The sequence below is a fragment of the Eutrigla gurnardus genome (assembly GCF_963514095.1).
Source record: "Eutrigla gurnardus genome assembly, chromosome: 5".
NCBI classification, from domain to species: Eukaryota; Metazoa; Chordata; class Actinopteri; order Perciformes; family Triglidae; genus Eutrigla; species Eutrigla gurnardus.
The window spans coordinates 23,655,870-23,682,900 of NC_139919.1; the positions used below are offsets into that span (position 1 = coordinate 23,655,870).

At 45.9% G+C, this 27,031-nt stretch overlaps 2 protein-coding genes across 2 annotated transcripts in view; both read left to right on the top strand.

Moving 5' to 3' along the window:
* LOC311013133 (ras-GEF domain-containing family member 1C-like) overlaps window positions 1–24,229 on the top strand; it is a 102,740-nt gene extending 78,511 nt beyond the window's left edge. Inside the window, exon 15 of the transcript XR_014597110.1 lies at window positions 24,214–24,229. The gene's annotated coding sequence lies outside the window, so the exon portion shown is untranslated. The remainder of the gene's footprint in view (window positions 1–24,213) is intronic.
* The window catches only part of col23a1a (collagen type XXIII alpha 1 chain a), a 104,855-nt gene that overhangs the window by 50,968 nt on the left and 26,856 nt on the right, over window positions 1–27,031 (top strand). The window contains exons 3-4 of the mRNA XM_084009075.1: window positions 23,567–23,611; window positions 26,423–26,430. Of these exons, the coding sequence (XP_083865201.1) occupies window positions 23,567–23,611; window positions 26,423–26,430 (53 nt within the window). The remainder of the gene's footprint in view (window positions 1–23,566; window positions 23,612–26,422; window positions 26,431–27,031) is intronic.

Sequence of the window (27,031 nt, forward strand, 5' to 3'; positions counted from 1 at the left end):
CTCTCCTTTCTTCGGTCGTCTCAACTTTTTTCCCCCCTTGATTTGCCGTTATCAAACATTAAAGAGTCTGAGGACAGTAGTGGGGACTTGATGGTCTAGATGGTCATGGTCAGCGTCCTCAGAAAACGGAGCCAGAAGATGCACTACAGATAATACAGTGCTGGGGACTTTGGCAGCAGGCCCGCAGTAAAGATAATCTAACGCCACCAAGATGTCTGGAATGGCCTGGCGAGTTTTCCCAGCAGCGTGCCCGAGGCCGGCGAGGCCACTGGAGACAATTAAAACTGATATTCCCCATCAAAGGGCCATTTCTCCCTGCAGGCTGCAAACATGCACAACTTCCACTTCCCTCGTCCGTGTCTGAAGTGTTCTGCATGACTGACGCTCGCTGGGACGAGCTACATGACCTGCATCTTGATGCATTTGGTGTATCCATCCATCCATCCATTTTCTACCGCTTATCCTGTATTCAGGGTCACGGGGGGGCTGGAGCCGATCCCAGCTGTCATTGGGCGAAGGCAGGGTACACCCTGGACAGGTCGCCAGTCCATCGCAGGGCCAACATGTAGAGACAAACAACCATTCACACTCACATTCACACCTACGGGCAATTTATAGTAATCAATTAACCTATTCCCATCCTGCATGTCTTTGGACTGTGGGAGGAAGCCGGAAAACCCGGAGAGAACCCACGCTTACACGGGGAGAACATGCAAACTCCACACAGAAGGAACCCGGGCCGACCCGGGAATCGAACCCAGGACCCTCTTGCTGTGAGGCGAGAGTGCTGCATTTGGTGTATTTGAGACAAATTAGGAGAGAGAACGTGTTAGTGTGACAGAAAGGACCAGAACTGAGGTTGGCCTTCCCTCTTTAAAGTTTCCTGGAAGCTACGGAGTGACGTTGTTTACTTAAAAAAACACACATTCCTTCTTCTTCTTTCTTTGCCATAACTCAAAGTTAAGAAAATAAAAATTTGACATTGCGTATGAATATCAACATCATAGTCATATACTGATACTGTTATCTATTGAAAGTCTGTGGATTTACAGTCAAAAAGAGACAAAAAGAGAGAGACAAAAAAAATGACTTTGCTAAAAGCCTGTAAACTTATGAAAAAAAAAAAAAAACAGGAGCCTAATTAACAAAACTAGCTGAGGAGTTCACTGACCATGAAACCCATTCATGAACAGTGTTGTTTTTTCATGTGGTCATTTGTTGGAGAAACGCGTTCCAAAGATCGTGTCAAGGTTCTGCGTGCTGTGACTGTTTATTCATTTATTATTTATTTATTCAGTTTGCCAGACCTGTGTTCTCCAAACACATCTGATGGTGCTTTGATTTCGTCAAAACTGTCGATTTCCTCAAACATTTACGTCATCCGATTCCCCTGCATCCGACCACATGTGCCGTCCATCGCTCCGTCAGAGGCGTGTCTCGAACTCTTTGACCTTTCTACTGTGGCCTCTGCCGCTCATACAATCCCACGAGAGCGTTTACCTCACAGGTTAAACTCTTAAAATGATAATTCATTAAATGAGCCATGTAATCTCAGGTCATTATTGTCATTTTAGGTTTATTGTGATACATTTTTCTTCATCTTCTTGACGGATGAAGACATGAATGATTAAGTCTTTTCTGCTTTACTGTGTCACTGCTCGTTATAATGATGCCTAACTGGCATCATCTCAATGAAATTGGAGCCTCATATTCAGTCCTGTGTCTTTGTTTTTGTGAGAAAGGTTGACAGTTTACCTGGCAGGTCAGAGAGGATGGCTTGTCAAGTGGCTGTTTAGATCCATAACCCATGTTTCTGAACTCTTTAAGAGGACCTCAACTACAGGATTCATCAGCAAAGAGCAGGAAATTACTTGACAGGTGGTAAAGATGTAAGAAAGGTCGAAGGAAGGAAGAGGGAGGGATGGGCCACCTTCACCTTCCGCAATAATCGCGTCCACATTTTGGAAGTTTCTGCAGGTGGAAATGCGCTATGCCCTTTATGCTTTGGATAAACTGTGATAGGCCCAAGTATGCGTAGGGAAACTCCAAATATACAGAGAGAGTCATTTTCGGCTTGAGGATGCTGCTATCACATACTTGATCAGTCCAGCTTCCTCGAAGACACTGCAAACAAACTGGGACGAGTTGGTGGGAGATGCCTGGGATAAAATCCCAATGGGAAAACACACTAAGCAACAGGAAGACTTCAGCAGTGAGGGTGAACGATGAAGAGATGATGGAGGTATGCAGCCAAAGGAGGAGAAAATAATAATTTAAAAAAACATCAATAAACAATGGCATCCCACGCCCGCCTGTGGCTCATTATAGATGCGTTTTTTCTTTTGTTTGTTGATAACCCGTAAAGTAGAACATTGTTTACCAGTCTTACCGCACGGCACCGCTAATTACGCATGGTATTTGCTAAAAAAAAAAATGTGCTGGCTGGGGCTTTTTGTTTTCACACAGAACAAAAGGTAGAGGAAAGGTCAGGCTGTTGCCATTGTTGGTTTAGCATCTGGCTAACGGAGGCTTAGCACGTTTAACGGTTGTTGTAATTATTTTTCTCAGCTTAAATGCGGTGTTGTTGCAGCTTGAACGGAGAAGTAAGAAGTTGCTGCTGTAGGTCGCCGAGACTTTCACCAGTCAGCATAACCATTTAATCTCAAAGCCCATTCGCCCCGTGCCTTTCAACTCGCCTGCTATCTGCGTTAGCCTTCTGTGCGGGAGCTTCAGAGGATTCCGGTGGCGTCACGTCGCCTTTATCACCGCTGCTCCTCAAAGGATGGCTCCCATGAGCTGCACACGGCTGAATGGGGTCCTTTCTTCAGTTCTGCAGACCCCAACATTATCTAGACCTCCCTCACTGTAACCGTCTGACTGTAAGAAGGCTCTTTGTTTCTTCCTCCCTCCATCTCTTTCACGCGTTAGCTCGGTGGCGCCCCCACTGTAAACATTCCCGCCCTGCAGCGCTCGTCTCAGGTAGAATAATATTATCTCAGTCGAGTGTCCGTCGTTCGTGCGATCTTCAGCGAGGGACTGAAGTTAACAAAGTCCAGACCGCGCTGCTACTTAAGAGACTCTCTCCATTGCTCACACTGTACCGCGGGTCATAATTAACCTGAGACAAAGCGCTGACCTGTGACAAATAGACTGTAACACTACACCCCCCCTCCTCCCTGCTCAGCATAGCACAGTGTAGCACGACATGTCCCGCTACAGTGTGATGGAGATGGAGGGGTCCTCCACATCAAACCGGGCCTGAGGCAAAGAGGGTGAAGTATGCAGGGCCTACAACACAGGCAAAGTTTGGAAAATAACCCTGGAACTGCAGGGGAATTACTTCTGAATTGCATTAAGTGCCGTCCCCCACAACCAGAGAGAAGTGGGTGATATCATCCTGCACTCACATGTGTGTGATGGTTATTTAAACTGCAGCTGCAGTGAAAGCCTCAAGGACAGCTGTCTGTTTAGTTGGCTCTAAACTGAGCTAGTTTATTAAGTGCACTTGTACCATCTCTTGTAATCCAGTGCTGCAGAAATTTCAAAATGTATGAAGCTGCTGGTTCGTTTAATGAGGAAATGTGTCCAAGACGTGATTAGAAGACAAAAAAAGAAACATTAATACAGAATGGCAACTCTTATAGTGAGTTAAAAGAATAAAAAAAGTGTTCAATAAAACAGGGGTCGACCTAACATACATCAATTCCAGAGTTTGGGGGTTTTCAACTGAGATCTGTAGGAACAATAAGGAGGTTGCAGCCACCTGCAGCTCAGTGTGTGTGTGTGTGTGTGTGTGTGTGAGTTACCTTGATGGGACGTGAGGTTGTAAAAGGTCGGAGTGATAGGTTGAGGTTAGCCCATTTAATGAGTTGTGGGCGAACAATAAAATGTTGAATCAATCCTAAAACTTCCAGGGAGCCAGTAAAGACCAACATAATGGGCATTACAGTCGGGTAGAAATAAAAGCATGTTCAACCCTTTCAAAATGTCTACACACACACACACACACACAGTGTGTTGGATTCAAGCCCAGCTTTATAGCTCCGTACTCGCAGAGGTCACGAGGATATTTTGACCTCGAAGTAAAAGCAGAAGGAATGCCGGTTTGCAGTATTACTGCCGTTTAAGTCCGTTTTAGTTGATGGGTTGTATCCTTCTCGTCTCTCCCACATAATCCTGTCGTCCCTTATTCCCGTCCTCGGCTAATTGCAACAGAAAACACACACAGACGCTCCCCACAGCTTTTAACCATACAGTTACCACAGGTATGTTAACTGGGCCTGGCTTTGGTTTCCGTGCATTAGCTGCACATTCCAGCGGTGCGGATAATGGGAAGTCCTATTAGGAGCTATTTGTGGCTGCGCTGTGGCGTGTTTCACCAGATTCCAACATTAGCCAGGGTTTTAACCTCGTCGGCGCAGGGACACAGAAGGGAGTGAGGGGCCGACGCTTTGTCTCCATTCGTCTTGTTTGTTGCTGTTGTCGGCCTCCCTCCCTGTATATTTGCTCAGGCCGCCGTGGGAATGTGTGTTTGTTTGCGTCGTGCACTAATATGTCGTTCAGGGCCTCCGTCTGTCTTCCTGACTGTAGTCTCCGTGTGGACGTCTCCTTGCATTTAACACGGCCTCCTCAGCGTGGTCTGTATGTACATGGACACATGTTACACTACATACATGTGTTCATGTGACACTGTGACTGTTGAAGACCTTGTGGCCAAGGCGGCGAGGGTTCGGCCTGCTGACACTGAGCCGTGGCAGGGGAGCTTCCTTTCTCCCCAGCGTACAGAAAGCAAACAAGCTAATCAGAGCCAGCACTCGAGCCCCCCCCCCCCTTTCAACGCTTCAGCCATCCAGTCCCGACCCGAGGAGGGGACGCCGGCCGTCCTGCTGCTTGGGAGTTACTGTAACAGACTGAGTACGTGTTTGTGTGGAGGTGGTGGAGGGGAGCCTGCAGATGTGCCCCCGACAACCTCTGGGAAATGTGGGTAGTCTAAACTTTTTTGCAAACGCTGCACAAGCCACATCCTGAAGAGCATCCTTTATTAGCCTTTTTATACAGATTTTCACCCCCAAAAAATACACAGATGTTTTAAAAGGAACAGCAAGGCACGTATAAGTGTTCCAGCACTTTTGATCATATCGCATGAGCTTCATCAGCAGAGGGACTTCATGTCCGTGGAGACTTGGGAGATAAGGAATATTGTTCTCGACTGTGTGAAGTGGAATTTGCATGTCGTTGGAATTTTATTTCACAATCAGCTCATTTGTGTTTCCTGCTGCAAAACAACATTGATAACAGTTATTTACAGGAAATAAGTTTTTCTGGTTTCTTGTTTTAACTTTATCAAGTAATGAAATGATTGTTTCTTTGATCTACCCTTAAATACAGGTTAATAAATGTACCAAAAAATGTATTTAAAAAAAAACATGAAAGTAATGAGCCATGTCTGTTATGACTTTCCCACTGCAGTTTATTCAGGTGTGTTGATATTGACTCAATGATCTCCTCCACCAACCAGCCTCCTTTCCCATAGCTGCATTCATGTGTGTACTTTAAATGACCTTTTTACAAACCAACCAATATAATATTCCACTCCACCCGCTCTGCTGCTGTTTGGATCACTCAAGTGAGGCTTTTGATAAGTTTGATGTTTGTGTACAGTTTGCAGACAGAGATGCAAACATGCAGAAGCTATAAAGTTTAATCTGTGTGTGTGTGTGTGTGTGTGTGTGTGTGTGTGTGTGTGTGTGTGTGTGTGTGTGTGTGTGTGTGTGTGTGTGTGTGTGTGTGTGTGTGTGTGTGTAAAACATCAGGTGCAGGTTTAAACTTTTCCATAAACCCCTCTAAACACCCCCCGACCTTCCCCTTGAAGATCCCAAACAAATAAATCTCAGACGTCACGTTAGCGTCCGTCTATACTTCCCAGCATGCCCACCTTGACACCGGATTACCTTCGTTTCACCTGCTCAGCCCCAGAGAGTAGTAAAGAAGCTGCCTTTTAGACAGTTTTGTGATTACCCATGATCCTCCCCGGCCAACGGGAGCGAGCTGGGGATAATTTATGTGAACTCTGTGCGCGTCCCTTAAACCCCTACGCACCGTGTCAAGTTGTATTTGTGAATTTTTGGTCCCGGCCATATCTTCTTCTGTCAACACTCTCACGCTCCACATCCTGACCGCCCTCACGAGAAAGATGAACGCCGCTGTACGGCAGCTCTCTAACGGCCTCCTCTGCTTCATGACAGAGGCCATTTGGCAGCTCTGTTATCTATCTCTGCTCTTCCTCACTCAAGGTCTGGCCTCCGCCCAAAAGCACACAACACATGGACAAGGATGCACTGAGAGCATAACTGTCTCACATGTTTTCTCCCATCATGAAATCGCTGGTGTGGAGGCTGATGGTGAAGATTAGTGGGATACTGTGGTCAGCAGGAAGTGATAACATATAGACGTTTTTTTTGTGAATTTCCCATATAATTATTATTATCAAGTTAAGGCTCATTGTTTAGTTTTTTAACCAATTTTCACTTAATAAGTAAGTTAAAATTCTGAAAACAAAAAAACTACTTTTCACCTTTAGATTAAAATTTTTTAAAAATGTTTAATCTAAAGGTGAAAAATGTGCAGTAGTTGTTGTGTAGACCATATGTTGATTTACTGCTGGACAGAGAAAGGGTTTTTACATGCTATTTCTTAACAGTACACTTAATGTACTGTGGATTACTTCACAACATGATGTTATCAATTTTAATGTGAAATCATATCCTCCCTGATAACAGTCAATTTGCACAATTTAATTTGCTTGGACGGTGGGAGAACCTTAATTTGAGCATAGTTGGAGGAAAATGGAGAGGAAGTCTGTATACAGTATATCCAACCATACATCCAGCCGCACAGTACTGTAATAGAGATGCCTATCAAACACAGTCCTAAGTGGAAAAAGGTGACGTTGCCTGTGACATTAATGCTGTTTTTCACTACCGTGAAAATGAAAGTCCTCACAGATGTCTCCATATGGCAAACACGGTCGTTATCGAATCAACGGCTGCCTCTGTTCTACCCGGTGTTTACGGCATCGGTAACTTCAGACCACTATTGAATAAAGGGAAATAGGCCTTCCTCGTGGCTGCACGGTGTGTCGGTGTCAGATGGATTACTGAAGCATATATCAAACATATCACAACACACACATGGTCCCTGAACTCTCTTCGGGGACTGTTGCACAGTGGCCCAATCTGCAGCTTCGGTCAAACAAACATCAAAAGAAATTGGAGGTTTAGACATCTTGCTCAGTCTGTGTACCGCGAGCAGAGGAAACTTCATACTCCGTTAACCTGAAAGACATGCACGTCCAGGTTTCTCTTATTTGCTTTTACACGCATACCTTCCTCTTTCCTGCTCCCACTGACGCATCGCAGGGCCGGTGCGTTTCAGTGTCTGCATGCTGCGTGACTTTGCCTGCACAACCGGAGGGTGTGGCTTCATGCTTGTGGCGTGTGATGAGAAAGCATGTTAGCGTATCCCATATGAATGGTTTGGAGCAGGTACTCGTCTCTTTGCGGTGAGTCACCCTCTGAGGACCCGGCACCAGGAGACGCTGGAAGCTCTTCAAAGTGAGTTTGTTGCTGTTTTTGCGGTGTAATGAGCTGAGAGGATCTGGACTCTGCAGATGAAATAAGCAGAAAGTGTGGTGGGAATGGTCTAGATTGATGGAGATCTGGGCCCCGAGATGTAGCACCCGCCCAAGCAATTGTGTGCGTCTGGGGGAAGGGGGGGAACTGAGACAGAAATAAATAAAAAATCATGTTGACGTGAGAAAAATGCATCAAGTGTGGAGCACATTGTGTGCCTTTTTTGATGTCCAAAACCTCCCATGAACTTGATAAAATATCATTTATTCCCATTTTTATTTATCATGCAGGAAACAGGAAACATGGCATAGAATTTCAACATGCAATTACACTTCAAAAATAACAAAACAAGCAAGATTGAAGACAAACTTACGTATTTATACTCATTTTATTGACACCATCAGGGAATCTTTGCAGTGAGAACAATATTGCCGTGGCGACAGAAAAAACACCAAGAAGTTAGACGTTGTTTCTGGTAAATTTATACCATACATGTATACAGCCTATATATTCACTTTGACTTGTATCATGAAGTGTTTACTGTGCATCAAGAATCAGACTGAATGCTACACAGCGACCACCTGGCTGACGGTGCAGCTGCACTGAGAAACTGGCCTTGAGTGCAACCGCTAGACTGCGTCGCTGTAATGAGGGAATCCATCAACGAGGGGCAAAGAGCACCGCTAGAAGCAGGTGCGACCGAATACCGTCTCATTTATAAAAAAAAAAAAAAGAAGATTGGATACTTTTTTATTAATGAAAAATGGAAATGGAACAATTATAGCAACTTAAAATGATTCTTCAGGGTGAAAATCCTTGAAGCATTAAGTAAATGACCTGTTGACAAATGAACAGGATGATGAATTGAAAGACCTCCGGCACAAAAAACGAAATCATTTCCTGACTTTCACTCTCTAAATTTCACCCTTTCCCCTCTTTTTGTATGACAGTAACAAATGTGGAGAATTATGGGGACCCCCTTTCTTCTCCTGACATGGATTCTCTCTACAGTCAGTCAGTCTAGCATCATATAACGTCTCCTGAACACACTGTGTGTGCGTGTTTCCTAACAGCTGGGCGGGTTCCACTGAACCAAAGCACCATGGATGGCTGCTAATAACCCACCCTAATAATCCCTACATTACCTAATGTCTTTCTGCCTTCAGTGCCATTAAATACCCATTCGTTATAATGCCAACAGTTAGCGCTATTGTGACCCAGGTCCCAGAGGTGGGACCTGACACAAGACGATGGCTGGTTGACTCTGCAATGGTGCAGCGGGCTGGCTCATGCCCTTGGGTGGTGATGCTGGGTGATTACCCAGGGTTCCACAGAGGTGAAGCCCTGAACGGAGCTCCCTCAGCAGGGCATGTCGTTAATGAGCACTGGGCGTGCCGCTGGAGCCCCCCAGACTGGAACAATGGGGAAAGTATACGCACAAGCTGGACACAGTGCTGGAAGACAACCACACACACACACACACACACACACACACACACACACACACACACAGTCTCAATGTTCATTTGATCTGTGCTCCATTTCCTCCTCACAGTGGAGCGTAAGCGAGAGCCCGCTGAGAGGGCTTGCAAGACAAGTAGCCGAACATTAAACACACATTTGATGGCTTACATTAAAGTCCAATTTTCTGAATCTGGCAAATTTGACTAACAGCATTCACATGTAGATGCAGTAATGTATTGCAGGAGTGGAGGAGCGTTCTGCTCCGCTACAAAACCTGCCCAGACTCAATCCACGGGGGTTTTATCCCAGATCAAGTCTGAGTTTTCAGATAGTCTGAGGCTTACCAGTACATGGCTTGATTACACCACTCTAAATGTAGGAGCTAATTAGACGCACAGAGGAGACTCCCCCCCCCCGGCCCCCTGGAGGACGGCTGGATATACGCTGGGGACTCTGGGAACGTTACTGGAAACCATTAAGGAAACAAGACATTTCCGACCGCAGGGAACAAGAGAAACGACTGAAAAAATAAGGACAAAAATGAGACGCTTCAGGCCTGAATTGTTACATGATTGGGGAGTCCGGGGTCGCGTGCCGTTGGCGTGGTAACAGCGTGGCACTTTCGTCAGCTCACGTCACTTTTTAACACTCACGCTGTTAGATAATCACCTCCGTCCAGTCAGGTCCCTTATCCATACCGTCATCAATCAATCTCTCATTGTCATCAGGTTTCAATTGTGAGCTTGGACCTGGTTGCCCCCCCTCTGTGACAGCGTCTGCTGCGATCAAACCCTCTGTTTTCTCTGTGCAGCGGGGCGTACCGGAGCTGCAGAGGGAGAATAGTCTTCAGAGGGAGCCGAGGGAACGGTTTGAATATGAAACCAGCAGTCTTCGTGTCACTTTCAACTCCCGTCGGAGAAACTGACGTAAACTCCTCATTGTAGTTGAAATGTTACGTGAAGCGTGGGGTCGGGGATAGTTAGCGGCAACGCAGTAGAACGGCGGTGGAATCTGGAATGGCACCTGGAAGCAATTGTGTTTCCCCTCCCTGGAATATTTATGTATTGGTGAATTATTCTAAGCATGTTCCCAGTGTTTATTTCTAAAAACGGCAGAACAACCGTGCTGCCAATCTGTCCACTCTGAAAAAACTGTGTCTTTGAAATGTGTATTTATTGACGATGCAGCAGCAAAGTCTGTATCTGTCATTATTAAAGTGAAGTCAGCTTCCCTCTTTAAATGCACCACCCCATATCCAAACATTGTTAAAGACTCATAAAAGCGCAGCATAATATTTTGATATCTGTCATTTTCTGCTGTTATAAAGGAGCCGAAGGGAGAGGAAGTCGCCTTCGTTTTTGCGGTATCCGTTCCCATCATAACACACTTGCTCCGGCCTCCCACGGGGATGTTTGTTGTGATGTCTTGTGGCACCAACGCACCAACAGACCCGGTCTGCTGGAGGCCCGGCGGCCTGGTGCATGTGTTTAGTCTTGATGGGCACGACACAAGGAGAGGATTTGGGCATTCTTTGGATTTCCCTCCACTGTGGTCTATAAGGAATGGGATTTTTGAGTGACATTTTAATTAATTTGATTAAACAAACATTTGGCATGAAATAGAAATTGTATCCTGTAAAAATCCCTCTGTGTTTTCTAACTAAGTAAAGTGAGTTATAGTCGAGGTATGTTGAGGGGTGAGGCAGTTCTGGAGGGTGGGGAGGATCGGTGAAAGGTGACACTCTGGACAAGTGGTGTTTACGAGTAGAATACCGACGGTGGGACATCTTGAATATGAGATGAGAAAAGAGGAGGAAGGTGACGGAGACAAAGATGCGCCCGAGTGAAAGTGAGAGGAGCAGTAAGTCGAGATCCAGGCGGGAAGACGTGGCGGCGACATGAGGATCCCTCTTCGACTGACGCCCGCTCTTAACCTGGAGGTCAGGAAGACAGAGAGAGGTGTGTGGAGAGACGAGGTTAAGAATATATAGGATGATAAAGATCCTGGGAGAAACTTGGCTAAGCCTATCTCTTAGTTAATCTTTTATTGGGTGAATGTGTGCTGGACAGGCATGCCTGCAGAGGACATGTGAACGGGTATGTGTGAGGGTCAGAGGTCAGCTGTGTTGGAGTACAGTGGCAGATTTATGGGCTCCACCAACCTGAAGGCTGGAGGTCGCAGGCTGACTTTGTTACACGCTTCAGCCAAACACACTGAACACAGAGAGCCGGGTCACTCTGATGCCGGGTCACTCTGATGCCGGGTCACGTGTGTGTCGAGGTCCCGGTAACAGATAAAGCAGGGAGCGAGGCTCCACTGGCCCGTTTGGATGCGTGAGCTTCCCATCTGTTGGAGATGGAGGACGGGGGGGGGGCGTTGATGAGGTAGGAAACAAGCTCCGGACCCGGGGCTGAAAGAACAAAGTGGGATCGCGTTGCTCCGTATCGTTAATATCTACCGGGAGCAACGTTAAAACAGCCAGGCGTGGATGGATGAGAGGCCGATAAAGAGGGAGAAGTTTCTCAGGGTCGCGCTGCTGCCCCTCTCTTCCTCCCTATATGCATTCATCCTCTCCCTCCCTTCTGCTGTCACTTTTACGAAGAGTGCTTTTATCTCCCGTGTGGTGCTTCGGTTCTGAAATCTAAACCTGCTGAGAGTTAGATGAGAAGATGAATTTGTTCACGTGTCCGTCAGATTAAAAAATGACCCGGGAGATGGTTAGCATAGCTTAGCACAAAGACTGTCCAAAGCATTTCCACTGGATGGAACGGCATCTAACTCCCGGAAAGAAAGTGAATGAGCATATATCCCAAATGTCAATCTCCCGTATTCCAACATATATAATTAGAATAGGATGGAATATGCTATTTATGAAAACAGCCAGTGACTCACACTTTTAACATGTGTGCGTATTCATATAAATGGATTTTTACTCTCCTGTGTCATAAACAGGTGCGTCAGGTTTGTCTAGCTCCTCCGCTGTTATCTCAGAACAGATCATCAGGTCTTGTCGGTGTCCCCCTGCCAAAAGCTGAGACTCCCTCTTACAAAACAAGCAGGGAGAATTTGAATTTGGCAGCAGAAACATTTCCCACATTTCCCTTTGTGCACTTTTTACTACACGGATTTGTTAGAAATAGGCTTTCAGAAATGGCTTCAACAGAAAGCTGTGTAATAGCAATTTGACCGAATTTGAGTTTAGTGTAAGGCCATATTGGCTTAGTTACAGTCAGGTGCATGCGGACAAAGCTTCCTTTGTTGGAAAACTCCAGAGAGTTACATTCACTATAAACCTCTTCTGACCGATTTATGAGACAGCCCCCGTCTCGTGAATTCAAATATGACACATTTTGAGAAGCGCTTCCACTCGGAGCGTACGGCTTGGACCGCAAAATGTAGTTCTTGTACCGACGTATCACTTTACCCACGTTGATTTCGGGGAGTCCGGCTCGGTCCAAGAACCTGTCTGTTGGTCGGAGCAGTTTTCTTCCACTCCGCTCTGGCAGACGAGCGCCGGAAACCCGACGCCGTCCCCGAAGACGTTTCCAGTACGGCACACGAAGCCGTCTCCAAACCCTGATGAGTGTCTTGGCTCGTGCCGGGGCCGGGTCTTTTAGTTTTGGTTCAGCGAGAGGGCTTGTTAAATGATCTTCCTTCTGATATCTTTTCTCACTCACCAGACAGATATTGATTTATAGAAAGCCTCCTTTTTTTTTCCACCTACTGAAAAATAAAGTTTGGCTTTTTTTTTTAGGCCTGAGGCAGCTTGGCAGCAACCAGGTATGTGTTGGAGGCTGGTGAGTGTTCATGTTGAAATGAGGTGGAATGAATAAATCCCGTTACATGGAATGGTAACCATGTGCACGGAGCAAGTGAAGGTGACACGGCTGACTTTGGATGAGGCGCTAGATGATCGTGCGTTGAGTGAAATGAGCTAAGCGATGGCTTGTGCATTGCTCTCTCTCTCTCTGTCTCTCTCTCTCTCTCTGCAGCTGTGGTCCACTATCTTTTTCCCCTACGCGCTCCCTCGCGACCCTCACGCAAGGTCACTGCATTATGAACCCTGATACGGAGATGCGGTTGGTCAACGGCAGTGAACCGCACATACCTCTGTCATGTGCTCCCAGCTGTGTTTAACTTTCATTACTGCACATGAAGGCTATCAGACATATCAGCTGTGTCAGCCATCTATCACATTCGCAGCTGTCGGGCGCACAAACTAACATAGTTTTCGCACACACACACACACACACACACACTGAGTCATCCGCCCAGGCAAATGCAGAACCAGATTCCTTCATGGATATGTATTACCTTTATGTTACATATTATAGGTAAGTGAATTGGTGGGATGTAAACCCACGACAGTCTGTAACATCAGACTGATCCCAGTCCATCACCGACTGTCCAAGGCTCGACAGCCATCCCAGCCATGTTCTGGCCCCCTGGAACCCGAGCAGCTGATTGGACCAAATATGGCAGCCACCAATCGGATAAAGTGACGCGTGACCTCCTCTCGTAAAGTTCACTCTGGGGCATGTCTGCACCTGCCGCAGGAGCAGCTCCACGACACACACACACACAGGGGCACACGGCGGTGTCGCGGCCCAACGGTTGAACGGGGACGTGGGTTCGGTTACATCAGTAACACAGAGGAGCCCCACAGCGACGGCATCGTATCGCGTCGTATGAAATGATATCTTCCTTGCGGACACCTGTATGCGTAAGCCTTTGAAATGCACAGACGATCATCTTTAAAAGACCCTCGTTGTGAAATCACTGAGAACGTGTGTGTGTGATCACGGACGTCAGTTCGTGTCCCAGCAGGCTGCAGCAGCCGCTCGGATGACACGGCGCTTTAGTCTGCCGACTGTGATATCCATATATGCCACGTTGAATTTCAAACACAACTTCATCGTTTTGAGATGTTGAAGCTTCAGCAAGAAAACCCATTTACTGATCTACTCTTCCTTTGTTAGACAGTAAGCAATGGTGCAAGTTTGGCTTATTTTGTTAAAGCGTTTCTTAGAAGAAAGTGTTTATCTTCCCTGAACTGAGGTATTGTTTATTTAGGCATTACTGGTGTCCAAAATGAACAAACCTAAACCCTAAAATAATAAACCATATCAATATTTATTATCATGAAAAGGCGCTTATGTGAGTCTCATTATATACAACTACTGTGTCCTAGGATGAGCCTTTTTTTGTTTGTCTTGCTATTTCTAATTGGTATTTTGTTTTCTGATTCAGCCGGAAAAGTCTGAATATATTGTCTGTGAAGTTTTCTCAGTCATCCAGGACAATATAATAACCTTTATTTAAAGCTCTATCGTGGGCAACTGGACTTAAAACGACTCCAGTTGCCTACGATAAAGCCCTCAAAAGTCAGAATATATTATCTCATATATTATTTATTATTCTTATACATTTTTGACTCCTAAAGGTAGATGTGTCAAAGTCACAGCTGTGTACATATAGTTGATGTGCTTGTGCATATCTATGTGCTCTGTTTGCAGAGATCCAAGGCCAGATGTATTCACTCGTTCTACAACGAATGGCATCTGAATTGTGTCTGGGAGCCATGTGAATATTTTCCAACGTTGATATTTGTGCAGAATCTGCATCATTCCAAATCCTCTTTTTGACTAATGTAGAATATATTTCTAACGTTTAGAAAGAATGCTGGCCCTCAACGTGGCTGATGTCATCATTTTATCCCGCTTCTTCACCTATTGTGGCCGGTCCACATAATCAATCACTTTTCTTATGGGATTCTTGATCCACGTGTATCACATGGCCTCGGGGGGTGATTTGCCTAAGCCAGAGTGGGTTGGCAGAGCAGACAGCTATGCGCTGGGATATCATTACAACGGGACAAAACTCGGTAGAGTGTTGGCACACGGTGGACGGATCAGTGGAGGAATGCCAGGGCTGGAGGGAGGACGGAGGCCATGACAATAGGGGGGAAACTAAAGCGGTGGCGTTGGAGGGTGGGGAGGAAGAGAAGCAGGAATACAAATGAATACAAGAGTCATGTAAAATACTGTGCAAGTCATATCTTGTCTGCAGAATGGACTGAAACATAACTCCCCCCTGTCTCCATTATTGATGTACTAAATCATCCTCTTCCATCTCCTTATGTAGCAAGCAATAGTGCCCGCCTGCATCATTCCACTCATCTCAAGTCACTACCGCGCCATCGGCCTCTATATCACCTGCAGCGCGTTACCCATAAGTCACTGGTTGGTGGCTTTTGAGATTTGCACGACTCTCACCTTGGCTCCCACTCAGGTGGTCATTAGCCTGTCTGCTTCAGGTGTGAGAGAGGAGGAGAAAGAAACCAGAACAAGGAGCCAGCCGGAAGTGAGGGCGAAGGGCACGAGGGGTGGGACACCTGTGGGAAGAAGGGGATTTGGATTTGGATTTGATTTCAATTGGCATAAATTGCACCAGGAAGCAGGGCAGGAATGTGGTCTTATGAAAGGGGAAGGTGGAGGAAAGAGGCTAGCTGGAATAAAAGTTCCCTTTTGAACACACACACACACACACACACACACACACACACACACACACACACACACACAATGCTGCAGTTTAAAGTCATGGTGATTAGTGCACTTTTCTCTTTATTCCCTTACACTTGAGGACCCCCTCCCTCCATGCCCGCCTCTCCGGTTTTACTCTTAACATGTTCCAGAACGTCAAACCAGAACCACATTTTATGAATGGATAAGGGATTCAAAGATAAAAGAGAATTTTTATCCTGTTCTAGACCACCATTCCAAATAGATTGAGCCTGGACGAAAACCGACACTTCAGCAAATATCCTTGTCAAATTACCGCCGTGCCCGTTAAAGCCGCTGAGGTGCGTCACATTTAAGACTTTTATCTTGTTCGTTTAAAAGAAGCCCGACACTTTGGATGTTCGGGACACGGTTTGGCCACATGCTCCTTCAGGTGACCCGTGTATTTTCTCGATCCCCCGCTCCGTGTGCCCGCCAGTGTGTGTTAACCCCCTTGTTTATTCTCCCCGAGGTCTGGATTTCACACCTCCAGACTTCCTGGAAGTCCTCACAACACCGGTGGCCCCGATCTGATATGATCTACAAACATAACCCTCGTTCTCACCTCGACACCGTCATGGGACTTATTGGTTCCCATATCTGAGGGTGGACAGGTTTGTCAATAAACAGCGCTGGTCACATCACACATAGTTGAACCGAACGTGCAGGATTTTTGTTTCCAAGCTGAAGCCATCGAGGATGGGCCACCTGTGGTCATAGTCTCTACTGATGGAAGTACCACCCAGGAGCCCGTAAGAACAGCCGGCCTCTCCCATGCAGGCCGGCATGGCCAGCATCAACAAACGCACACATCCGAGTGTGAATGTGCGTACACGTGTGATTAGCTCACGGTCGAGGAGGGTTTGTTTATCCGACATCAACCCATCCTCACGCTCGTATTAACACACGCTCATGACGAACTCCTTCTCAGGGTTTCCCTAAAAGCTCTCCTCTAAAACAATATTTATGATTTATGATATACAACGTCGAGGAAGAGAAGGCAGGGAAAACCCCGTTTCCAATCCTTTCTCTGCCTCACTTTGAGGCTGGAAGGCACCAGGAGACGAGGCTGCTGAACTTTGGCTGCTCCGGTCCACGTTGTTGTGATCTGCTCTTATTTGCTGTGCTGCCGACTGTGTTCTGCTGGCGGACCCTCGTTGTTTTGACTATGTCTGTCTCTCTGTGTGGGGCGGGCCCATCACTGCCTTCGCCTCTCATTAGCTTTGACACGCGGCGACTACCCAGGCAACCTTTCAGCACCCGCCTGCCACTCAATGCAAACCACCTGCCGCGGTCTCCTCCTTCCAGAACCTGTGCATGCTCACGAGCAAACACAAACACACGGGCCGTCCCAGATCACAGAAACCTAAATAAATGCAGCCGCAATGAGCCTTTTGTTCATTAGAATAATGTTCCAGACATAAACACCTCAACCTGCAGCTGTGAGCAGCATGCTTACTCACACCGGCAGGTCTACAGCAGCGAGGAGAGCGTGTCAGGAAAACGATACCTTCATCACAGTCGCACAGGCATGAAATAGGCATCCGTGCCCACAAATACACTCTCACATCCACACCCTCTCACTCTGGTCACGCAACGCTCCGCCAGAAGGAAAACAGGGAGGTCGACTTTAGAACCGATGTGTTCTCGACTTTTTATTTCCAATCACAGACGACCTTTACATGAATATCACTGATGTTGATTATGTCGTATCATGTATATATCTCTCTCTCTTTCTCTCTCCCTCTCTCTCTCTCTCTTTGTCTCTCTCTCTCTCTCTCTCTCTGTTTATATATCTCTCTCTCTCTCTTTATCTCTCTGTCTATATCTCTCTCTCTCTATCTCTATCTTTCTTTATTTCCTCTCTCTATATGTCTTTCTCTCTCCCTCTCTCTCTCCGTCTCTATCTCTCCCTCTATCTTTCTTTATTTCTCTCTCTCTCTCTCTTTATCTCTCTCTGTCTATATCTCTATCTCTCTCTCTCTTTCTTTCTTTCTTTCTTTCTTTCTCTCTCCCCCTCCTCTCACTCTCCCTCTCTCTCTCTCTGTCCCTCTCTCTCCCCCATCTCTTTCTTTCTCTCTCTCTCTCCCTCGCTCTCTCTGTCTATCTCTCTCTGTCTCTCTCTGTCTCTCTATCTATCTATCTATCTATCTATCTATCTATCTATCTATCTATCTATCTATCTATCTATCTATCTATCTATCTCTTTCTCTGTCTGTATGTCTTTCTCTTTCTCTCTCTTTCTCTCCCCCTCCTCTCACTCTCCCTCTCTCTCTCTCTGTCCCTCTCTCTCCCCCATCTCTTTCTTTCTCTCTCTCTCTCCCTCGCTCTCTCTGTCTATCTCTCTCTGTCTCTCTCTATCTATCTATCTCTTTCTCTGTCTGTATGTCTTTATCTTTCTCTCTCTTTCTTTCTTTCTCTCCCTCCCTCTCTCTTTCTCTCTCTCTCCCTCCCTCTGCCTCTCTCTCTGTCTCTCTCTCTCTCTCTCTGTCTCTCTCTGTGTCTCTCTCTCTCACACACACACACACACACACATACAGGTAGAGAGCTTATAACAGATTCAACACTTATCTATTCAACAAGAATAACCGTTTATGCAGTTGTAAGTTTGGACACATCTAGATTTAGTCGAACACAATATTAGTTTATTCACTTTGAAATATTGAACCATTTTCTGAACTTGCAACAGTCCTTGCTTTGAATCGTGGACCTCAAGCCCTCTTGAACAGCTCCAGCAGCTACTTAACATTGTTTTATACACTTGATACTCGTTCATTTTATTTTGGTTGCTTTTAAACATGCTTTTCAAGGAAAGAGGAAATGTACTTCTCTGTCCCCAGCAGTAAAACATGGTTAAATGCAACAGCATTTCATGTGCTCTTTATCTGTTAATTGTATTATCCTTTTAAAGCAGCATTTCCACTCGCACATCCAGAATGAGTCTGTTTGGATTTCTGTTACTGGAGATTTAAAAAGCTCGTTAGAGGTCAAACAGGGAGTTGGTCCTCTCTGTGGTCTAACTGACCTCAAACAAAGGTGACCTTCATCAAATATTTAAGCGCAATTTGTGGCAAAGGGAATGGTTACCACCTCATTATGTTCCCACAAAATGGGTTTTTAAGAAAAGAAAGTGTATTTAAAGGAAGAAAATATCTCATTTTGCAATTATTTCTGTATTATAATGAGGACGTAAAACCCTTTTAACAAAGCACAGAAAACTACGGACAACCCAATACGGCACTAACAATTTGACAAAGCAGATTATCTTATAAAACACTTAATAACACAAATAAAATCTGAGACCGCTGCAGTAAAATGTCCATAATCCAATTTCCACAACATGTTTTTGTGTGTAACGGTTGAGTCTGGCACAAAAAGCAAAACACTGATGTTGGCTATTATGTGAGAATTGAAACACCTTGCGTACACGAGGTGCAGATCTTTATTAAATCACACTGCGGTCGGATTATAGGTAAGTGTTCTTTCCTGTTTGATTCTGGTTATCTGATCGCACCGTCGCTGTGAGACCGCATGGCTACGAGGGTCTGTCCGTCTGGGACACTGAACCCGGGCTGACCCGGGACAGGAGAGACGCGGGGCAGCTGGAGAATGAATCACCGACGCGTGAATCACATCCGTTGTCTTTTTTTCCTCTTTCTGTTGCTGTTTACACCCACGGCATGTGTCCTCCGTCTTATTGGAGCGAAAGTTGGACTGAAACAGGGCTGACGGATCAGGAGACTGTTAGGAAGAAGTTCTGTTTCAGACGAGGAGGCTTTACAGCTGTGCCTGAAAGAAGGGAATCCTCACGATCACGAATCTCAACGATAACAAAATCATTTAGACGTCTCATTATCAGTATAATGGATTCAGTCTTTGACATCATTTTAAACAAATGTCATCCGATTTGTCTGTTAGAATCTCAGCGATTACATTTTAACACTAGGCCTTATGTATTTCTATGTCTGTCCTTCCAAGGTTTTGTGACTGCAATTAAAGCAGATTAGGGGGAAATCTGCTGCTGGGATTACAAAAAAAACACCTTTAAGTGGGGAAAATGAGTGGAGATGCCGTTGAGACGCAGTGCCTCCAGCTAACATGGAAGCAAGAAGTTAACCTTCGCTACTTCCACCCTTCCTCTCCACACCCCCCACCCCACCTCTTCCTTTCCAGTTAAATTAAATTTTCCCCTGATGCAGGAGGAGTAGGGGGGAGGCTGGATGGATGGATGTAAGTCCAGTGGTCGTGCATACGGTGTATCACATTCTGCTATTTTCATTTGGCTCTTTATTGCTCCCAGTTGTTGGGTTAAACAAAATGGGGCCTAAAAGAAGAGAGAGGAGGGAGGGGGTCGGGGGGGGGGGGGGGGGGGGGTGGGGGTCACTCCACCAATCCTGCGCTTTGTTCCCTTGAAGCACTTTTGTTTGCGAGAAATGTCACAGTAGCTAAATCAAGCCGAGCCCCAGCTACGAGAAACAGACAGAGCAGATGGAGGGTGTGTGTGTGTGTGTGTGTGTGTGTGTGTGTGTGTGTGTGTGTGTGTGTGTGTGTGTGTGTGTGTGTGTGTGTGTGTGTGTGTGTGTGTGACCAGGGTCGATGCAGAGAGCACATTGAGATGCTTTTTTGGAAACAAATCTAAATGTTTTGAGAGAAGAAGAAGAAAGAGTGGGAGAAAGTGAGAGGTTGTGTATGTGTGGTGTCTGAGCATCGGTGGAAGCGTTGGTTTACTATGCTTCAGTATATGCAGCATGTGAGTCCATGTGTGTGTGTGTGTGTGTGTGTGTGTGTGTGTGTGTGTGTGTGTGTGTGTGAGCTTAATCGCAGGACTGTGATGTTAAGTATGTGTCTAAAACATCCCATGTGAAGACTTATCTAGGCAGACATCCAGATGTTTGTTTCTGTCGGTCTCAGGTATTTGACATTCTCACACACATAAACACACTTACAGTCCTAAGGGGACAGTTGGCTCAGACTTCGGGCCGCGTGTTTTTTCCGACGCGGGGAGAAAAAGTTCAGAGTTTGCTCGCACTACAGCGCTCCAGGCGAACACGTACGCACGGCCATCCGCTAGTTCATTTCCCCCCCGCTGTGTGTTTCTGAATGTGCGTGTTCTCCCTCTGTTTCCAGTGAACTCTTTACGTCATATTCGCATCATATACGCAGCTCTGGATGTTGTTTTCTTTCATTGCGGCCTTTATAACACCTGTGAGAGTGACGGATGACCTCCTGTCTGTTAAATCTGTCTGCTTCGTTGGCGTCCTCCCATCTGCTTTACATCCTACAAACCAACAATTCACCCAGAAAGAAAAAACAGAGCTTTGTTATGTCCAGTTGTGTAACCCTTCGTTTGATGTTGATAACCTTTGACCTCCTGGGACGACGGTAGGGAAAGGAAGTCAAAATAAAGATAGAGCCCATTACTGTGTCATGTCAAACATGATCCTCCAGACTGTCTCTGACTGTCTCCAACGTGCACACCGTTTCTATTTCCGTGTGTTTGCGTGACCTTTCCTGACCCCGGTGTGCCGCCACGACACAGGAAGTGAAGGCTGACACCTGAGTCGCGTCATGTGTCGACGTGTTTGCGTGTTTGGTGTATTTGTTTGTCTGTATCTCGGTGGACATGTGTTCACATGCTCTCTGCTGAAATAGGAATCCAAACTGCTTAGTTGGTACACACACACACACACACACACACACACACACACACACACACACACACACACACACACACAGGCTCTCCAGCGCTGCTGTTTTTCCCATTAATACCTCCAGTCAATCGCGTCCTACATCAGCTTGTCATCGGCCATCTCCACTCAGGACTAATCACGTGCCCGACCTGTCAACGTGGCGGCTGCCTTTTATGTCCCAAATAAAGAGGTGCAGGTATGCCCCCCCCCCCCCTGTATCTTATAATATATATCCCGTCTTAGGAGGCTGATTACCATGTTGTACAAGGATTTTTAAGAGACTGTTAAGCCATCCATCCTTACTGACTCCCTTCATCTTTTTTTTTGTCTCCAACATATCTGCCCTTCCCATTTCATTTTTCAACCCCCACTGTCCTTCCTCCCCATCCCGCCACTCCCTCAGACATTCCTTTCCCCCATCCAAAGTCCAGCTTGTCCTCCCCATCTCCCTCCCCTCCAGCCCCGTAGAAATGCTGTCTCTGCAGAGGCCTCGGCCCGCGGTAGAACGGCTTCACGCGGTTGTTTATGGCTGTGGGGGCTGAATCAGAGGAAGTACAGCACACTAGGAATATGGAGACTATTAATGTGTGTGTGTGTGTGTGTGTGTGTGTGTGTGTGTGTGTGTGTGTGTGTGTGTGTGTGTGTGTGTGTGTGTGTGTGTGTGTGTGTGTGTGTGTGAAGGTGTAGAGGTGTTAAATGATTAAAATGGTTCAAACATACATTTTAAATGAGAGGCAGTAGGTGCACAGCTGTACTCATTCTCCATTGTTACATTTTAAATTGTTTCGTCTTGTCGCCAATAAAGTCTGGCGGCGGCTTCAAATGGCAACCCGAAGCAGATAAAGAACAAGAAGAAACAGTTCTTAGGTGAACTTCTGGTTCACTTGGACACTGCGGACCGTGCCAATCTTCAAACTTGAGCACAAACAGCCGATAACTCTTTTTTTTTTTTATATGTTATTTCTCAAAATCCTTCAATTCCAAAGTAATTGATAGCGTATTGCTGTTGCATAAAGGAGGGAAAGAAGGATGAAAGAGGGAGAAGGAGACGGTAGAGGGAGGTGGAGGAGCGTGATTGAGCTCACTTTGAAAGGGTTGGCAGAGTCAGGAAGTGATTAGGCCACTACAACAACTCCAATAATGACAATAGGGAAAACATGTCTGCAGCCACAACCACTTAGCATCAGGAACAGTCCTCGGTATGGTTCCTATTCCAGGGGAGTTTCACGAGTGTGGGAGGACGGGCACGTGGAAAGAAAGAGAAGAGGTAAGGTGTTAAAGGGTTTCAGGCCAAGAAGAAGGTTTTAGTTGCTGCAGTTTTTCTTGCCTCACACGTGCATTTTAACAATTTACCTTAACGTGTAGGAACGTTGTGTCACACAGAGACGGACCAAAGCAACCGTCTCGATTCTGGCAGGCGACTGTGGATTTTGCCAGCTGCAATGACAACTGGAGATGTGTATTGTTAGCCTCATGTTGCTTGACAACCTCAGCTGACCCGTTGTGAGTCCTGTAAAATGGTTTTAGGTAGAAATGATACAAAAAAAAATAAACCCATAAAGGGCTAACTCTTAGAATAACATAATATAAGATCAAAGACATGTACAGTATGGAAAAATGCAGAACGAATTTGGAGTATCCCTCTTACGCCAACACAATGCAGACAGTTTCAACATAAATCCAAAGGCGAGCGATCTTTTACCCTGAGCAGAAACCACCAGGCCGACACTGACGCAGATCGGTGGCGTTGTCGAAATGATTCATGGTCCTGTAGCAGCATGAGGTCCGAGCCTCTCCCCCGGCCACATCGTCTCCCGGTTTCACTGCTGCCCTCCCGCTATTCCTTCACCAGACCCCTCCATCAACAGCAGAAAGCATTTTAGCGGAAAGGTGGCGGTACCAGCTGCATCGCTGCAGGATCAGAGGAAGGTGGCTGGACGGAGCCCAGGCAGACAGGGTCCCGTGAACCTCGTGAACCTGATGTTCCGCCAAAAACGAGGGGAGGATCCGACTTTAAAAACTAAGATCGTTCTCGCGTCTGTCCTTGCGTCACTTAAGCACAGATGTTCCCGTCCCGTGCCAGCTCACGCGTACTTAACGCCAGGCAACACATGACCACCAGCAGTGAAACAGCAAGCGATGCTCACTTGTTCTCCACTCGTCCATGCAGCGCTGATTTGGGTGATTTACGGCTCTCTCTGTGTGTGTGTTTTCACAGGGCCTCCGGGAAAGCGTGGACGGATGGGAAGAAGAGGCGAACCTGGTAAGTGACACCCGCCACCTGCTCCGTTTGGTTCTTCTTCTTTTTCCCCTGGAATACCCTTCATCTTCCCTCCTCTGTGCTCCCACGCTCCCTCTCTTTTCTCGGGTGAGCGGATACGTTTGCAGGCTGGTAAAAGCGATGACCCTCGAGTCAGGCCAGTGGATGACGGGCTGCAGTCGGCCCTTCTCCCTGTCCCTCCCCATTTGCGCCGACATAACGCTAACCTCTGCCATGTGGTTGCGCTAACTTTGCCCAGATGTCAGTCGTTCTCGCTGAGCGGTAGCAGCTGCAGTAGTACGGGCCTAATGAGATTCCCCCTTGCCAACATCACTACCCGCCATTATTGTGTTTTTTTTTTTCTCTCTCTCTCTTCCACCCAGACCACAAAACACTCAACGCAGACCTAAAGCGGCGCAGAGACAGACATAACTCTTGTTGTCATGGCAGATAGAGCGGATGTTTTGAGTCACCCTCGTTTTAATCGTTTTTTTTAAAGTGTCGACTCCACCAAATTGTGGCGCAACACCGTTGGACGATTTAATCAAAAACCTGCAGGGCTGCAGTGGTTCTGCAGGATGTGTGTCAGGCGGGAACACTTCCAGTCTGGTTGTGATTCAGTGTTGTGGATACTTAGTCGATGAGATCTGTTCCTGGTAAGATGTTGTCTAAGTGGAAGCTGAAGTTAACTCATCCTTTCAAAGCAAGATCTGATATTGGATACTCAATGATGAGCTAAGGTTATTGTGTACCTTTTGTTTTTCTCTTAAATGATACGACTGGAAGTCTTTTATATATATTTTTATTGTCAACAAGGCCCATAAAAAGGTTAAAACCAACAATATGTGATGATTGTGGCTCCCAATACCAAACCCATTTATTCCAAAGATAAAAATCTTTAAATATAGGCCACAAATATGTAGTTCCTTTAAAAAAAAAAAAGACTCTTTCTTTGTAAAACAGCTAGGCACTGCAGTTTTTAGCAAACGTTACTCAAGCAGAAGTTAAAACTGTGTTTGCCGGGTGGCATGACACCGTATGTGGGATCGACCCACTGCAACAATGTGGCTCACCGATGTGTTTTTAATAGTTTCTGCCACAACAATGGCGCTTGGTTTTGGTTCTTTTTCATGGGATTCCTTGACAATAAGAAAAATACAAGATATCACCAGACTTGCCCTTTAAATCCCGGCACCCTCTTTATTATCCAACAACCTCTAATTAAACATAGATTGCGTAGATCGCCAAGTAAATGACCGTGTTTTCCATTCGGGTGTATTTTGGAGGATTATCGTTACTGTGGAGGTTTTTTCTCCCGACATGGGACGCGACACAAGATGGGTTCTGTTTAGGTTGTCTCCCTTGTTGTTTACTTTTGCGTCCTCAGGTTGCAGCCTGGGTTGTGTAGTGAGGGGGAGGTGGCACGGACAGAGTTGATGATTCTGGGATTTTTTACAAGAGCAGAGGTTTTCCCCCGTTTTCTCAGAAAAACAAATGAAAGTGGATGAAAAAAAACAGAAACATAAACGTGAATAACAGGAAAGAGGGCAGACAGAGTAGTTAAGAATCTGTCCTGGTGTCTCCTGCATCGACCCTCGCTGTGTTTTTTTTGCTCTCTTACTTGTTTTTCTCATTAGTCTCCACACTCAAGCACACCTGTCTCAAGTTCACCAGTTTGCGCTCCCCAACCAATTTGTTTACTGAACTGTCTGGCCCACGAGGTCCTTGTCCCCGGCGTCTAGACTCAGCAACGTTTGATTGACTCGGTCTTCATGCCTCATAAACCTCAACACCTTTTTCCCTTTCACCTTCTCGCCCCAAACCCCCTTCATTTTCCCATCGCTCTCTCTACTAACACCTTCCTCCGAGGCTCACATAGATCCTGGTCACATTAGCATGCCTTTTTTATGTGTAAATAGTAACAATACACCACAAATAACCCACTCTGCCCCAGAGGAGGTCTGACTTTAAGATGCTCAGCTGATGAGCTGTGTTGTCCCAGGACTGCAGTGGTTGCATAACTCCAAATCCAAATTGAATGTAATCGTGTTAACGATCACATAAATCTGCATTCGGATTGCTTTTAAATTTAGGCCAGATAAATATGAACCCTTCCCTAATATACAATATTTCAATAACAAAATGATATATTCACTTTGTAGCGGTTTGGGTGGTTTATTAGTGCCCTCGGCCTTAGACGTTTAAGCGAATGCTTTTTATAAAATATTCCATTAAGACCTCTAAAGTCTTTTGATCGTTACTGTTGTTTTTGGTTCGGCTAAGTAAGAGAAGCAGAATGTCCTTTTTTTTTCGCTGCTGAGGCTCAACATCAGAGCATTTCAATCAGATCTGAAAGAGTGCCCTCGGAGAAATCTCAGAGACATCTTTTTTTTTTTTTGTACTTTAAAGGGACGCACAGTTTGCCAGCACACCCCCGACCTTTCCCGCCGCCTGTTTGTCCTCCATCTGGTACACCCATATCTCCCTAGGAAACAAAGTCTTGACATGACTTCATGTCCTAATGCAAAACATGGCCCATTATCCAGAAGTCTGTTTATCATAACAGGTTCACCACAAGCTCCGTTGGCAGCGGCTCTAATGAGCTTGTTCTGTACCATGTTTAGGTGGTTAATTACGGTCATCATCTAACAAACCGCATTGGCTGCGCCGTTTTTTTCCCTGCACACCAATGTTCCGAGGAATTGATTGCTGCACAAACCGAAGGTTACCGTAACTCGCACATGCTGTGCTTCGTGTGTCAGATGTAGAGAAGTGACTTTTTCTAATGCCCCGATTTCTCTTTTTCTGTTGCAGGACCTCCTGTAAGTACAATCTCATCTCATCCAGGTAGTATTAAAACCATTTCATAAGTGATTGAACGTAGAGCTGATACAGGTCTTTCACGCACACACACACACACACACACACACACACACACACACACACACACACACACACAGAGAAGCACATATATCATCCTATACAAACTGTTTTTTTTCTGCAGTAAAACGTGAACACACAGACACACAAACTCACTCACACATGCATCCACAGAGAGCAATAAATGGACCACCTAAGGGGAGCTGCGTGCGTGTGCACATGCACATGCACATGCATGCGTGCATGCATGTTCGTGTTTCATGGTGATTGTTAGGGAGCAGTGACTCTAGTTCTTCTCCTCTGTGGGACAATAACTCCTGCTGACACTTCATCACACACACAGCAGATAACACACACACATACACAAAGACCTGTACCGAGACTGCTGCAGCCTTCAGGTTTGAATTTTCTTCATTTTTTAAAAAAATGTTGTGACCTGCCCCATAAAGTAATAATTTTTCTGATTTTGTTAGAATTTTTTTTTGGGTCACATTTGGCACAGATCAGATATGCAGAGGCGTGCCTTACACACTAAGAGAACAC